This window comes from Ambystoma mexicanum, chromosome 6p (genome assembly GCF_040938575.1).
Source record: "Ambystoma mexicanum isolate Mex_15411 chromosome 6p, UKY_AmexF1_1, whole genome shotgun sequence".
In the NCBI taxonomy this organism is placed as follows: Eukaryota; Metazoa; Chordata; class Amphibia; order Caudata; family Ambystomatidae; genus Ambystoma; species Ambystoma mexicanum.
Window position 1 is genome coordinate 250,348,985 of NC_090935.1, and position 13,404 is coordinate 250,362,388.

At 43.1% G+C, this 13,404-nt stretch overlaps 1 protein-coding gene across 1 annotated transcript in view; it reads right to left on the reverse strand.

Annotated features, from left to right (window-relative positions):
• Positions 1-13,404, reverse strand: part of ACAA2 (acetyl-CoA acyltransferase 2) — a 417,950-nt gene that overhangs the window by 91,785 nt on the left and 312,761 nt on the right. The window contains exon 8 of the mRNA XM_069626958.1: positions 3,817-3,887. Within this exon, the coding sequence (XP_069483059.1) occupies positions 3,817-3,887 (71 nt within the window). The remainder of the gene's footprint in view (positions 1-3,816; positions 3,888-13,404) is intronic.

Here is a 13,404-nt window from a genome sequence, read left to right on the forward strand (position 1 = left end):
TTGGGTGAGGTCACAGGGGGAAGAGGTGCAGGCCAAGAGACAAGCAGGAGGAAGAACAGTGGGGTGGAGTGTGGAGGCGATTTTTGGAGCAGGTGATGCATTGGTTCGTGAGCGTGTCTGGTACTGTGTGGTTAATGTGTGTGAAAGACTGGTGAGTCTGATTAATAGAGGAAGTGTAAGGAGTGAACGTGAAGTGCTTGTGTGAGTTTAAGGAGGGCAACCAAGTATAAAGTGGAGTGGAGTACTAGCTTGAGGGTGAAGGAGGGCGCAGCAGTGTGGTGGATTGGGGTAATAACATCAAAGGGTAGAGCCGATGCTTAGTAGGAGTGAGAGACCTTTCGGAGGAACAGAGGAGTAAGGTGCAGGTAGTAGAATGAGTGGAGGTGGGTGGAGTTGGAAGGAGGAGAGTAGTAAGAGGGAAACATCAGAGTGAGAAAAGTATGTTGGCGTGATAGGAAGGGGACCTAATTGAGCAGAGAGTCTGAAAGGCACAAAACATTATATCCCTTTTAGTCAAAGAATCATTGAATAGTGTAGGGCCAGTCAGGGAAGTCCATGACGGAGGTTAGACAGACGAGACATTTTGTGTAGTTTTCTGATGTTTTATTTCTGTTGTGAGGGGTGCTCAATTGCCACTTGCGGGTGGCTTAGTTGGGCTGCATACTGTGTGTTGGTATGTAGAATGTGTGTATGTTAGTGTGGGGAACAGTTGGAGAACACAATGGACAGACAAACCTGAAACCACATATACATCATAAAAAGGCATGATAGTCATCATGAAGAAGTCCTAGAAACACATGGAATAGGCCCACAAATTGGCATCCTTTCCGTGCTCCTACCACCATCCTTTTCTAGAGCGGTCCCTTTTCACTTCCCCATATTGCCACTGTTTCTCTGTCATTTTCTCTGTCTCCCTCTGTTAGCGGGTTTTACAAAAGTCCATCTCAGGTAGGACTTTAGAAGACTCATGCTTGGGATACAGGGCTCCAACACTTTGTATAGGCCTGAACCACACACATTTTGTTGGCAGCAATGGCAGAGCAGCCAGGCTTATCTTCAGAGGGAGGAAGGGCTCTAAGGAGGTACAACAAAGAACTTAAGAGTATATACATAGGCCAAAGAAACACTAGCATACTAACAGTTATATAAACATAATGGTTTATTGTATATATACACTAAGGTAAAGGTGATTCTTCAGAAGGGTAAGTACTATAACACACAATAAGTAACTTAGAACAATTATTGCTAAAGGTGCGGGGACCTCGGAAAAGGTTCCCCGGGCGAACGTGGATAGGCAAACTCCCAAACACACGAATCCGCACTCCAGCAACACAGGAGCAGCAAAGCAACTCTAGGTAAGTTCTACCAAGAGTCGCACAGTACCTTACAAGTGAAGAAGAGGATGCATCACAATGCCCACACGATGCAGCAGCAGACCCAGTCACCAGATTCTTGGTCAGGCAGACGAAAGAAGGGACACTCGAATGGATCTCGCAGCAGCAATCGAGGGCAGAGGCTCCAGGCAAAGGATTCTTCATGTTTGTGATTTTGGCACCTTTTTCAAAGCACCAGTAAGAACGATTACCCCAGGTCTCGCTTTCTTGTTCTAACACTCTGGTGAGGGGACTTCAAGGAGTGGAATCTTGCATCTGGAGGTCTGAAGGAGTCCACCAAATTTCGGGAGGCTTCGATCTTCGGAAGGTCGATGCACTGCACAGTGGCCACAGGTCCCAGTGTATTGGCGGTTTGCAGAGCCAGTGAAGGTCACAGCACGCTATGGAAGGCTCAAAATGCATGTCGCCTTCAGACTGACTGGACCTACCAGTTTAAGGGATACAGTCGCCCTTTTCGGGGCTCTCCCGACGCTTGGAGGAAGGGATCGGACAGCACTGATTACTCAGAAGGCATCAGCGGTCATCTGGAAGTGGCTGAGGGAATCCTCTCCTCCAATTCTTCCACGTTGACAATTCTTCCACATTGACGATACTCTACATTATGTTGCTACAGGGAGATCGTGGTGGAATAGCTACACCGAAGACAAGCTTTGGAAAATAATACACATTTTTGGAGCCTGACTATAATAAGATCAAGAATACGTACCTAAAAGGATTAGAGCATGGATGTAAGTATCTGGATGCACAGAGGTTAATGGTAATCACCCGGGTACACCAGAGCAAACATTAAAACATATATTCTCTTTATTATAGGATGTTAACTAGTACATGAACAAATGATGTACTATACCATTGATGGAAACCGTGCAGAAAATTAATTGGGGAACGAAGAATCCTTTTCGACAAAGGATACGTCCAAATTATCTGACGGTGACAAAAACGCTGTGGTATATGTTTTTGAGTAAGTATGTTACTAATTTAAAGCTTAAATTACGACCTGAATTGAAGAGGTGGGCCATTTCTGCATCCTTGGGGTAGGGTTAGATGCTCCGACTTCTACACAGAGGTGTGAATAGGATTCATCCGATGTATCAGCATTTTTGTAATGTAAGGATACATTCGAAAATGGTGATCTAATGATTACTTTTTAGAATCATGCATTTACATTAAAAGTAATAGATAAATGTGAGGGAATGGCTTGATTTTAGATTGTTAATGGGTTTTATTGTGTTTTTTAGGTGGTGAACTCATCCTACTCTGTTTAATGGGAATGACTGAATTCCCCTTTGTGGTCCTGATGAAGGTTGCTTTACCAAGTGGACGAATGTGTTGAAGTCCAATCAGAAAAAAACGAAACACGTGTAGACAACTATATCTGTACAATTGATTACATACAGATAGGATCATCCGAGAGTCAGATGTAGGGCATTTCACAGTGAAAAAAATATATATGGTTGACCAAGTGATCAGAGATATAGGTGTGATATGTACCTTTTTAAAGAGAGTGATATTGAACGAATTGTAGGATTGAATGTATGCGAGTTGAATTTTGAACAAATTGTTTTGATATTGGTTTTATGAATTTATACTATATATTTGTGCATGACAAAATTAATTTGAATTGAAAGTGGGACATTTATTGATATATCTAAAAAGATAAATGTGTAAGATGTGCCATTCCCTATCCTATGGGTCCACTATTGTTTTTCTCAACGTTATATAATAGCTCCTTTTTCCCCAGATATAGCTCCTGCCTGCTGTATGATGCCCTCTACCCAGGTACTGCTTTTATTGCCTTTGAACCCTGTGAGAACCAAACAGGTCCGAGCTAGGAAAGGTAGAGTAGTATCGTATCATACAGCATATGGTGCTCACAGTGGAAATACTGGAATACACTTTTGAGATGGGTCTTACAATTTCCTTTAGACACAAGCCGCATGAAAATTTGTTTTAGAGACAATTCTGGTCGAGATAGTCCTCATGATATTCTTTGGGCAAAACTAGCACGAAGGGATGGCAGAGCGGACATATATTGTTAAGCATTATGATGTTCTCACGTTTAGGACCAACCTACCCCACAATTCACCAGACACCACTGTTGAAGGACAATACTTGGAGAAGCAGAATTTGAAATTCAGTGGCTCAAAGAGAAACTATGCAAGTGCAATTACCTTTTGTGTAAAATAAAGAGATAAATCATCATCACTGAAGAATTACCATTCAAATTTATAAGCTGGGGTTATTCACAATCATTCTTAGACTTTCCAAATGTTTAGGACAGACTATCTGCAATCTGCTTTATTCACCATAGGTTTACCCAAGAATACATTTGCATGACAACTTTGAGGCAACTAATGTTCCAGGTATCAAATCAATTCGCACCATTACAAAATCAATACTGCACTCATGTGCCTTTTCTTACCTCTATCAAATCCATGTCTTTCAGAGAAAGCCCTGCCTTCCTTAAGGCTCCATTAATAGCTGGGACTGGACCTAAGAAAAATAATTAAAATAATTGTGAAAACTGTCAAATACTTTAGAGTTTGTGCATGCTTTCACAACTACAGATTTTTCTTTATAAGGGAGTTTGATTTTATATTCTCTCAAGCCTTTGGCAGTCATCTACTTGGACTAAGGCAAATCTTTATGCAGGGGATTGGGCTGATGGCTGATAAAAAGGTACCCAGAGTATACAATGGATTCATAAAATGTATGTGCTATGAAAGAGTGCATTGGACACACCCGAATTTGTAATCACTCGCTTCCCTTCACTTTAATATTTTTAATTTATTTATAAGATTTTCAATTACAAAGTCTTGTATAAGACAAAGGACTAGACATGCAGTACGTAAAACTATGAAGATAAAACATGAATTAAATACAGGACATCTAAAGCTAAAACAGGAGTTATAAACAATTAGAAGAGGGATCAAGCAAAGAAGGGGAGGAAAAGGCGGCGCGAAGGTAAACAGTGAGCCAAACTTGAACAAGAAGTACACATAATGATGTAAAAATGTTCACACTTAAAAATCATTAAATGGGCCCCATATTGCATTATAATCATACAGAGACTTTTTCTGTGTGAAAGATACATTTTCCTTTGCTGACAATAACACCATACCATACCATACCATACCATGCGCACATTCTTCGTACCATGGCTTATGTGAGAAACCTGAAGGTGTCTCACCGGCTAGTCCCCAGGGATCTGTCATCCAGGTGGCCAGGACACAGCCATCGCTATTGGATCCAGTTCCTGGGGATGGACCAGTGGGGGCAATCACCTGGATGTGGGGTCTTCAGGGAATGGAAGTGGGACACCGAAGGGCGAGACGCAGTATTCCCTTCCTTATAACACCTGTAGGATACCTGGAAACTCAGCCCTCTCCCCCACAAACACTTTCTCATGGGCAACAACAGACTTACACCAGAGCCGTATACCTGACATGTCCCAACACAAGGGTAAGACAGAGTCAGGCAATTACTGATAATTACACATACCTGACTTCCATCACACTTCTCCACATGGATAAAAGGCGGAGCACTAAAGCATACTCTGAGCAAGGACAAATGCACGAGGAAGCAGCTATTTTGAGATGGCAGTTTAAGCCGAGGAGAAAGGCGGTGAGATCTGAGAGGACGACAAGGAGGGAATTACCCTTGCTCTCCTCAAACCAGAACCGTGACTTTCAAGAAGCCTCAAGGAAAAGAAACATACGACCGGGAATTGCAGCTGACAAATGGTGTAGCGTGGGTCAACGGTACACCGGGCCCCCCCACACTGAGGGCCAGGGCGGGGAGAAGCGTGGTAACGTCCTTGACTCCAACAGCAAACGAAACGCCAATGAGTTCTGCACAGCTGGTGAGTTAGAGAAACTGATAGCAGACCGTACTGTGTTGTACTCAAGGTTGCAAGCAGCAACATTGTATGAAGAAAAAAGAACTTGATTACAAATGACTTTTTTGTGAAACTGAAATAGGTACCAGATAGAGTAGTCCGGCGCTGTGTTGGTGCTCACTCGAAGGTCTCCGTTTGGTGCCCCCTTCTGAGTGGGGGAGAATTGTTGAACTGTAAAATCAAAGTGCTCCTGCAGCGGGTTGCGTTGAATGCTGTGCACACTCGAAAGTCTTCGATTGTCTGTAAAGTGAAGTTGGTCTGAGCCCGGCTGAGGAGGACTAACTGTAGAGATGTTGGTCTGAGCCCCGAATAGGGGGACTAATTATAAAGAAAGGGTCTGAGGCCAGAAGAGGGGGCTCCAGGGTGAACACCACCCGAGAAGATTGTTGTGGCAAATGTGAACCCGCCTGAGGGATGCTTACAAATTGTAGATGGTCTGAACCCGACTGTGGGAGGCTAACGGTCAAATAAGGATTGTAACCCACCCAACGTAGAGATTGAGACAAGAACTTTTCTTTATTTTTTATGGACCATCAGGTCTGTTATGGCAAGAGAATTTGCACTATAGAGACTGTGAAATGAACTGTGAACTTGTGCCGGAGAAGCTCAGGAGTGTGTTGTGCTCAAGTGACCCGCCTTATCCCGTGCGAAAAACGTGGGGACGGGAGGCCCAGGCATTAACATCCTGACTGATTTTGTGAACACTTCTTTCTTTTTGCAACCATCATCCCACACTATTTTGTGGCATAGTGGTAAGGATTGGCAGTAGTTTTTTTTTTTTATAGTATAGGCCCTTTTAATTTGACTAGACACCACATAGCCTGTATTAATATTATTTGATGGTCGTAGCATGCTCCCATCATAGATTTAGGGTTAGATAGGTAAGAGTTCAATAAACACCCTTGAACTGTGATCACTTGTGTCGGTCTTACTTTGATAACGCCTTCCTTGCACTTATCAGAACTCTTCCATTTTGAGATAATTTTCTTGAACATTATCAAAGCTCTATACAAAAAGTATGTTATCTCATAACGCACATTTGGAATTATTGACAATTGACCCAACATAATGACCTAGGAATATTACAATTTGTCACTATCTCCATTCTATTAATAACATCAACCCAATAATCCCCAACTTTACTACATTCCCAAAACATATGCAGGTTTGTGGCCCTTGCAGCTTTACATGACCAACATTAGTCCCTTGGTAACGACTGCGTCTAATACAATCATTCTCTGAGGTGTGTATCCCAGATCCAGATCGACCTTGATTCGATAGATTTTGCTATATGTGCCTGACCAAATAACATCTGATATAGGAACTTGAAAACACAATTTGCCTGGTTAATAAATGCCCCAAGGACCTAAGAGAACACCACTCAGTATGATCATGGATGAGCACTTAGATCAGGGGGACAGACTATCCTCACTGTCCCAAAAACACACTTTTTAACTTTAGTGGATTTTCAGATATGGGATCCACGCTACAGAATAAGCTTTCAAGGTCCATGGCAAGGATTGCTTCACATTCATTATTCTGCAAAAACAAAAGTCAGTGAACACCTTTCTGGCAAAATTAGCAGAGCGTACAATCAACTTATTTAAAGCATTTAGTGTATGTTCATTCTGGCTGGCTAACTGACTCGCTGAAATAACAACTGAGAATTAACTGTCTCTGACTGGGCACTTGAAGCAGGTTGATAGCAACCAGCTCTACAAATAGGCATACCTGCCACGTGTACTACCTACAAAGAGCCAAATGCTCAAGAACATACAAAATATATGGAGTAGAACGGCTTAAAAGAAATAGTAAACAATTGACTCAGAGGATACTGCCCTTTACAGATCCATGGATATTGTTAATCAATAGTACAAGTAAATGTTTGTCATAGGAACAGGAAGGCGCTCCAATATTATTACTGCCTGATCTAGAGAAGACATGTTATATAATAATGCAACATTTAATTCCAATCAACTACAAAGTGCAAAGAAGAACAAGTTACTTACCCCTGGCAATGTTTTTTCGACTGGATGTTCCTCCAACGTATTCCTCATCTTTAGAAATCTTCCCGTCCAGCTTTAGCTGCTTTGGAAAAAACAATTTCAGCAGAGGGTGCTGTGCCTTGATGCGGTTGACTCGATGTCAGGATCGACGTCATCGTCTGTATAGCATGCGCAGTGCACGTTAGCTCCAATTCTGTTTTAACGCCTTCTTGCAGAATCACCAGCATCGGTGAGTCCCAGACAGTACCAGACTTTGAAAGCGTAAAGTGTAGCATTTTCAGATTTAAGATTTGCCATGGACTAAATGTCGGACTGCTTTCCCTAATCCTCCTTCCCGGCCAGAGGATGAACCCAGACAGCAAAACTGTGTAAACGTTTGAATGGTAGACCAAGTCGCTGTCAAATGTCCTTTATTAGGTACCCCAGATGTCGCCATGCCCCTTGTGGAATGAGCTCTCAGGCCTTCTGGACGATTTCCCCCGGCCAATTTGTAACATTCCGTAACGGCAAGTATTATCCATCTGGGCAATGCTTGTTTTGTAACTGCTTTCTCTAGTGTGTCCAGTGTACCCTATGAAAAGCTGACCATGCGGATGTATTTTCACCATGAATTAAACATAAAAGCTCAGAGCCCTTCCGGAATGAAGCCTATGTAGCCTTTCCTCTTCCGCATCAGGAGGAGGTGGATAAAATGTTGGAAGCACAATTTTTAGGGGATAAATGAAAATCTGATACAATTCTTGGCAAAAAAGAAGGTTTAACCCTAAGAACAACCATGTCCTTGTAAAAGATAGTAAATGGAGGCTTACTAGATAAGGCCTGCAAATCACTCACCCTCCGGGCTGATGAAAAAGCTACTATCAGAATGGTTTTGAACGCTAGGAGTTTCTGTGGACATGAATGGAGTGGCTCAAAGGGAGCACACATTACAAATTTCAACACAAGATTGAGATCCCATATCAGTACTTGAAAAGGTGTAGGGCGGAACACGTTAGTGAGCCCTTTAAGAAATTGTATGATTAACAGCAACTTGAAATATGATACCTCCTCTGATGGGCACTTGAAGATTGAAAGCACTGCCAAATACCCTTTGATAGTTCCAATCTGGCGCCCCGGATTTGCCAAGTGTAACAAAAAGGATAACACTATAGGTGTATTGCACTGAAAAGTGTCCACATCCTTATCCCTACACCAGCTCCAGAATTTATTCCACCGGCAGCGGTACAAGGATTTAGTTGCTGGCCTTCTGGCCCAAAGCAGAATCTCCATTACGTCACCTGCGAGGTCCCAATCCTTAGATCTCAACCTCTCAGAAACCATGCGTTAAGGTGGAGTATTTTGACCTTCGGATGGAGAACCCAACCCTACTCTCGCGACAGAAGATCTCTTTGCGGAAGACGCATTGAAGGTCTGGGTACCATGTCCTCTTGCCCAATCTGGAGAAATTAGGATCATGGCTCGCCCAAACTTTCTCAACCTCCTGATCGTGTGAGGAATTACGGCGACTGGAGGAAATGCGTGCAGGAATGGAAACTCCTAGTCCACTATGAACGCGTACCCTAGAGCTCCGCTTGGGGGAGATTCCCTGGAGCATAACAGCTCGCCATTACGGTTGACACTGGTCGCAAAAAGATCTACTTGAGGGGTTACCCAAAGGGTGAAGATCAATTGAAGGACTTCCTGCGCTAGTTCCCGCTCGTGGGAGACTGTGCTCTGCCTGCTCAGAGCGTCCGCCACTAAGTACTCCTGTCCGGCTAGGTGAACTGCTGATAGGGAGATTCCTCCTTGAATTGCCCAGAACTAGAGCTGCAATGGCTCTCTGTACCCTGGTAGTGACCCTATGCCTCCTCTCTTATTGAGGTAGTACATGGCCACTGTGTTGTCTGTCATTATTAGGACATTATTTCCTCGTACAGAGGGCAGAAAGGCCTTCAGTGCTAGTCTGAGTGCCCTAGCCTCCAAAAGGTTGATGTGTATTTTGGACTCTGATGGAGACCAACGACCACTGTCAGATCATTGGCGTGGGCCCATACCCCATGAGTGAGGCATCCGTAACTATGGTTATCTCCGGTCATGGTTGCCAAATAGGTTCGCCCTTCAGAATATTGTCCTTGCAGGCCCACCACAGGAGATCCTGTGTGATGCTACTGAAGTAGGTCTGACATCTTGCCCAAGATTTGAGACCACTGTGTTCAGAGAGCCCATTGGAGGGATCTCATTCTCAGACGAGCCTCTGGCACCAGAAAAATGCAGGATGCCATGAGGCCGAGCAACCTCAAAAGAATCGAAGGCTGGAATTGGCTGGGCTCTCTGTAACTTGGTGACCACCTGAAGAATGTTGACATGGTATCATATGGGACTTTTTGTGACGGAGTGCTAAGGATTCCAATCGGGCACCACACACTGGAACAGGACACTTGGTCTTAGCCTGGGATGTGGTGCTCAAAAGGAATGCTTTTTCTTTAATTTCAATGAATTCAAATTGAGGCAGTAGCTGACCCGTTTCGCATCCCCTTTTACAAATACCCCGGGTCACAATGGACCATGAACCAGGCCGGTTAGTGAAAACACAATATTTATTTAAAAATGCACAAAAATCACACTAATTTTAATATTGGGCAGCAATTACCAATGGGGTAATAATTACAATAAAAACGACGGAGCTACGCTTGGTTAACCTTCTACATGAACCTATCCAAAGCACAATTCAATAGGAGAACTTTTTGAATTAGGATAGATAGCACCCAAGTTAAGGTTTCCCCTGCAATGTTCCCTCAACCCATAAATTATCGAATTCTGAGTGGTTAGAAAGAAGCAGCAGGTAGTCTGGGATAAGAGGCAGCAACCAGAACCAAAATCCAGCCTTTCCTCGCAAAGGCCTAAAATTACACTAAAATTTTGACAAATAACTAATGGTGTGTTTAAATAATGATACACATATGTTTTATCACAGTATTAGGGATGTTATATCACTAGCAACTATCTGGCAAAGTATAACAATAGCATATAGTTCACAAGGCAGGTTAAAATTGAAAACCCAGTGCAGCCGAATTCACACGTGGAAAAGTTGCATTTACACTTTTTTCAGCTTTAAATGTCAAAACATTTTATTTTTAACAAACAGGTGAAAAACACTGAATTGGAATGCGGTTTTGGGAAAGGAGAGCGCTAGCTGAAGAATTGAGAGAGATTTGGAAGGTAGAAGGAGCTTTGTTTTTAGGAAAATAGAGCAGTTAAAAAGAGAAAATCGGTTTTAAAATGAAAGGCAAATTTTACTTCAACTAAATTATTTAGACTATATTGTTAAACAAAGCCACGGTACGGTCAAAGATTGATTTGCGACGTCAACCTTTTCACGCCATGTTCACATCTATGTGGGAATTAATTTAAATGATTCCAAATATTACTAATGAGTTACAAGATAAGGTGAATGAAAGAATGGCGGCAACACTAGAAAAACAGGAACAGGGTGCACAGAGAATAAGAACTGTATAGAAAAGCTATCAGGTTATGGATAGGGTTGCTTAGAAAGTGGAACAAAGACAAAAGTCAAGATGGGATAGCCTATGTGTTATGGGATGGGGGATACTCACAGTCCGCTCTTAAATTTGGGATTAGGAACAGTGAACCGGGTTCTGGACTCCAGGGCTTGAATCACCAGGTAGCGGCAGACTCTCCTAGCAGGACAACAGCTGGGCCTATCTGGTCACTGGATAACAAGTACAGCCGGATGGCAGGGTTGCAGTGGGCATGCAGTTAGTGTGCAAAAAGCCGGTCTGGTCTCCGGATGCTTCCCAAAAGAATACCACAGCTTTTCCCCTTGGTTATTGGGATTTTTAGTGGGATTTCTGAATTGAGGCCTGGCTGGGATAGGATCAGCCAGGTTTTGGCCTTGCATTGGAATCGGCTATGCTTTGGCCTTGCAGTGGAATCTGGCAAGATTGATGTAGAAGATCAGGAATGCAAGCGCAGGAAATACAGGAAAGAGTGTGTCCAGAGTTCTGTCAACCACCCCTTTTATAGAGCCTGGTGACATCATAGAATTATATGGTAGGGCATGCTTAGGCTGAGTACGCCCCTAAACAACTGGATTGGTCAGGGGTGATAGTTATCGCCTTATTAACTGATTGGTTTTCAAGGGCATGATGTCAGATTTATGATGCAAGTTTTACAATGTCCAGAACCCTCCACAGTTCCTTTAGCTAAAATCAATTTTTGACAAAATGGCACATTTGTACAGTTGGGGCATCTTAACAAATTACATAAGCAGGTTACATATGTTATGCAGCACATGCCAGTCCAACTCTCCAGTTTGTAAGACATTGTTTCGCCTTCCGCCCTTCTAATAATTGTTAGTAATTTTTAGTGTGAAATATTCAGCCTAAAATTCTATAACTTTACCTATGTGTATGGATCATCATTAGGCATGCCCGTATTGAATTTCACGTTGGTATCATGTACACTTTTCTTGGAATACCCAATTCTCTGCCATTTCCGTTCCCAAGGTGGCAGTGAAGGCTACAACGTCTTAAATTAAAACCCATAAAGTTACATTAAAACTCAACTTTTTACATTCCTGCGAATTTCTGTTGCACAAACAACAGTTTTCAAAGTTTCTTAATAAAATATTCTTTTGAAACAAATGGGCTGGCCTTTGTCCTTCACAGGCCCATTTTTTTCTCTTCAGCTGTCACTTCAGCCCAGTGTGGGGAGAGCGTTTCCCAGTTTGAAGGTTTATGGCCACTTCCACTTCACAGGTTGGTGTCCCCAGCAGTTCTATTGTAAGAGGCCTCAGCCCAGACAAAAGTATGCCAAGGTAGCAATTAGCACTTGAGTGTTCTGGACCCCACTGTGAGGAGCCTTCTGTTGCTAGCAAACCCCTAGCAGAAACCTATTTGGTGCTGATTTCCCCCATGTAGCCAATGCAATTTAATTGCTTATTTTATTATTGCTGTGATGAATCAGACTAAAGTCTGTTGAATGCAATCTCCCATATATGCTAAACAGCACAAACCCCTTCACATTCCTAGATAAGGGCAGGGCCTTATCCAAAATACACAAGTATTTATCCTTATTTGCAAAAGTACATATAACATGTGGTGACTGCTGGCCTGCAACAATTTGTTTAAACAGAGATGCAATGAAATTGACATAGGCCCAGAATGCCAGGGCCTCTTTGACGCATTGCTCTTTGATATTTTGTAACCCATAAGTAAAGCGTTTCCCGTGTTGCTGGACAACAGCCCCTTCTTTTGTACATGTAAGAAAACATACCAGCAGGCTTTCTTAGTGTGCCCCCTTGTTCCATCCGGCCCAATATGTGCTTGGCAAGATGGTGCAGCCATCTTTTTGTAGCTGCAAAACGCAGTTTTGGTGTGAGGCAGTGGTGCTCAAAGGAGCCAGGGCAGCCATTTTGCTGTTTCTGCCGAAGGGCAGCTTGTTTATGGATGGGAGTACTGCGGAGTGGGTAAATATATCCCACGAGGGAGAAGATCAGTCTGTGGAGAGAATGGCAGGTTATACTGAGATGTTCGAGGGCCGGTTCCGGAGAACACGCCCTGATCAGCCAATCGTCCAGGTACGGGTAGATGTGAATTCCCCCTCTACTTAGACTCACGGCCACCACTGCATTCAACTTGGTGAAAAGCCTCAGGCGGAGGTCAGCGCGAATGACAGAACTCGAATCTTATAAGGAGAACCGCCAACGGCGAACTTTATGTGCTTGTGATGGATTGGCACATGAAAGTAAGCATCCTGAAGGTCCAATGACACCATCCAGTTCTGGAACTAGAGGGCCTGAAGGATCTGAGAAAGTGACCATCTTGAACTTGTCCTTCCTGAAGAACTTGTTCAAGCATCTCAAATACAAGATGGGTTTCAATCCTCCGTCCTTCTTGGGAATTAGGAAATAAGGAGAGTACCACCCTTTGTTCCTCTGTTAAAGGTACTGGTTCTATAGCACCTTTCTCTATCAGACTCAAGATTTCGTGCACAATGAACATAATTGGAACTTTGAACGAGTCACTCGCCAGTAGATGGTCCTGAGTCCTTCTTAAATTCTTTTTCCGAAACAGCTAAAGCTGGAAGGGAAGATATCTAAAGAGGA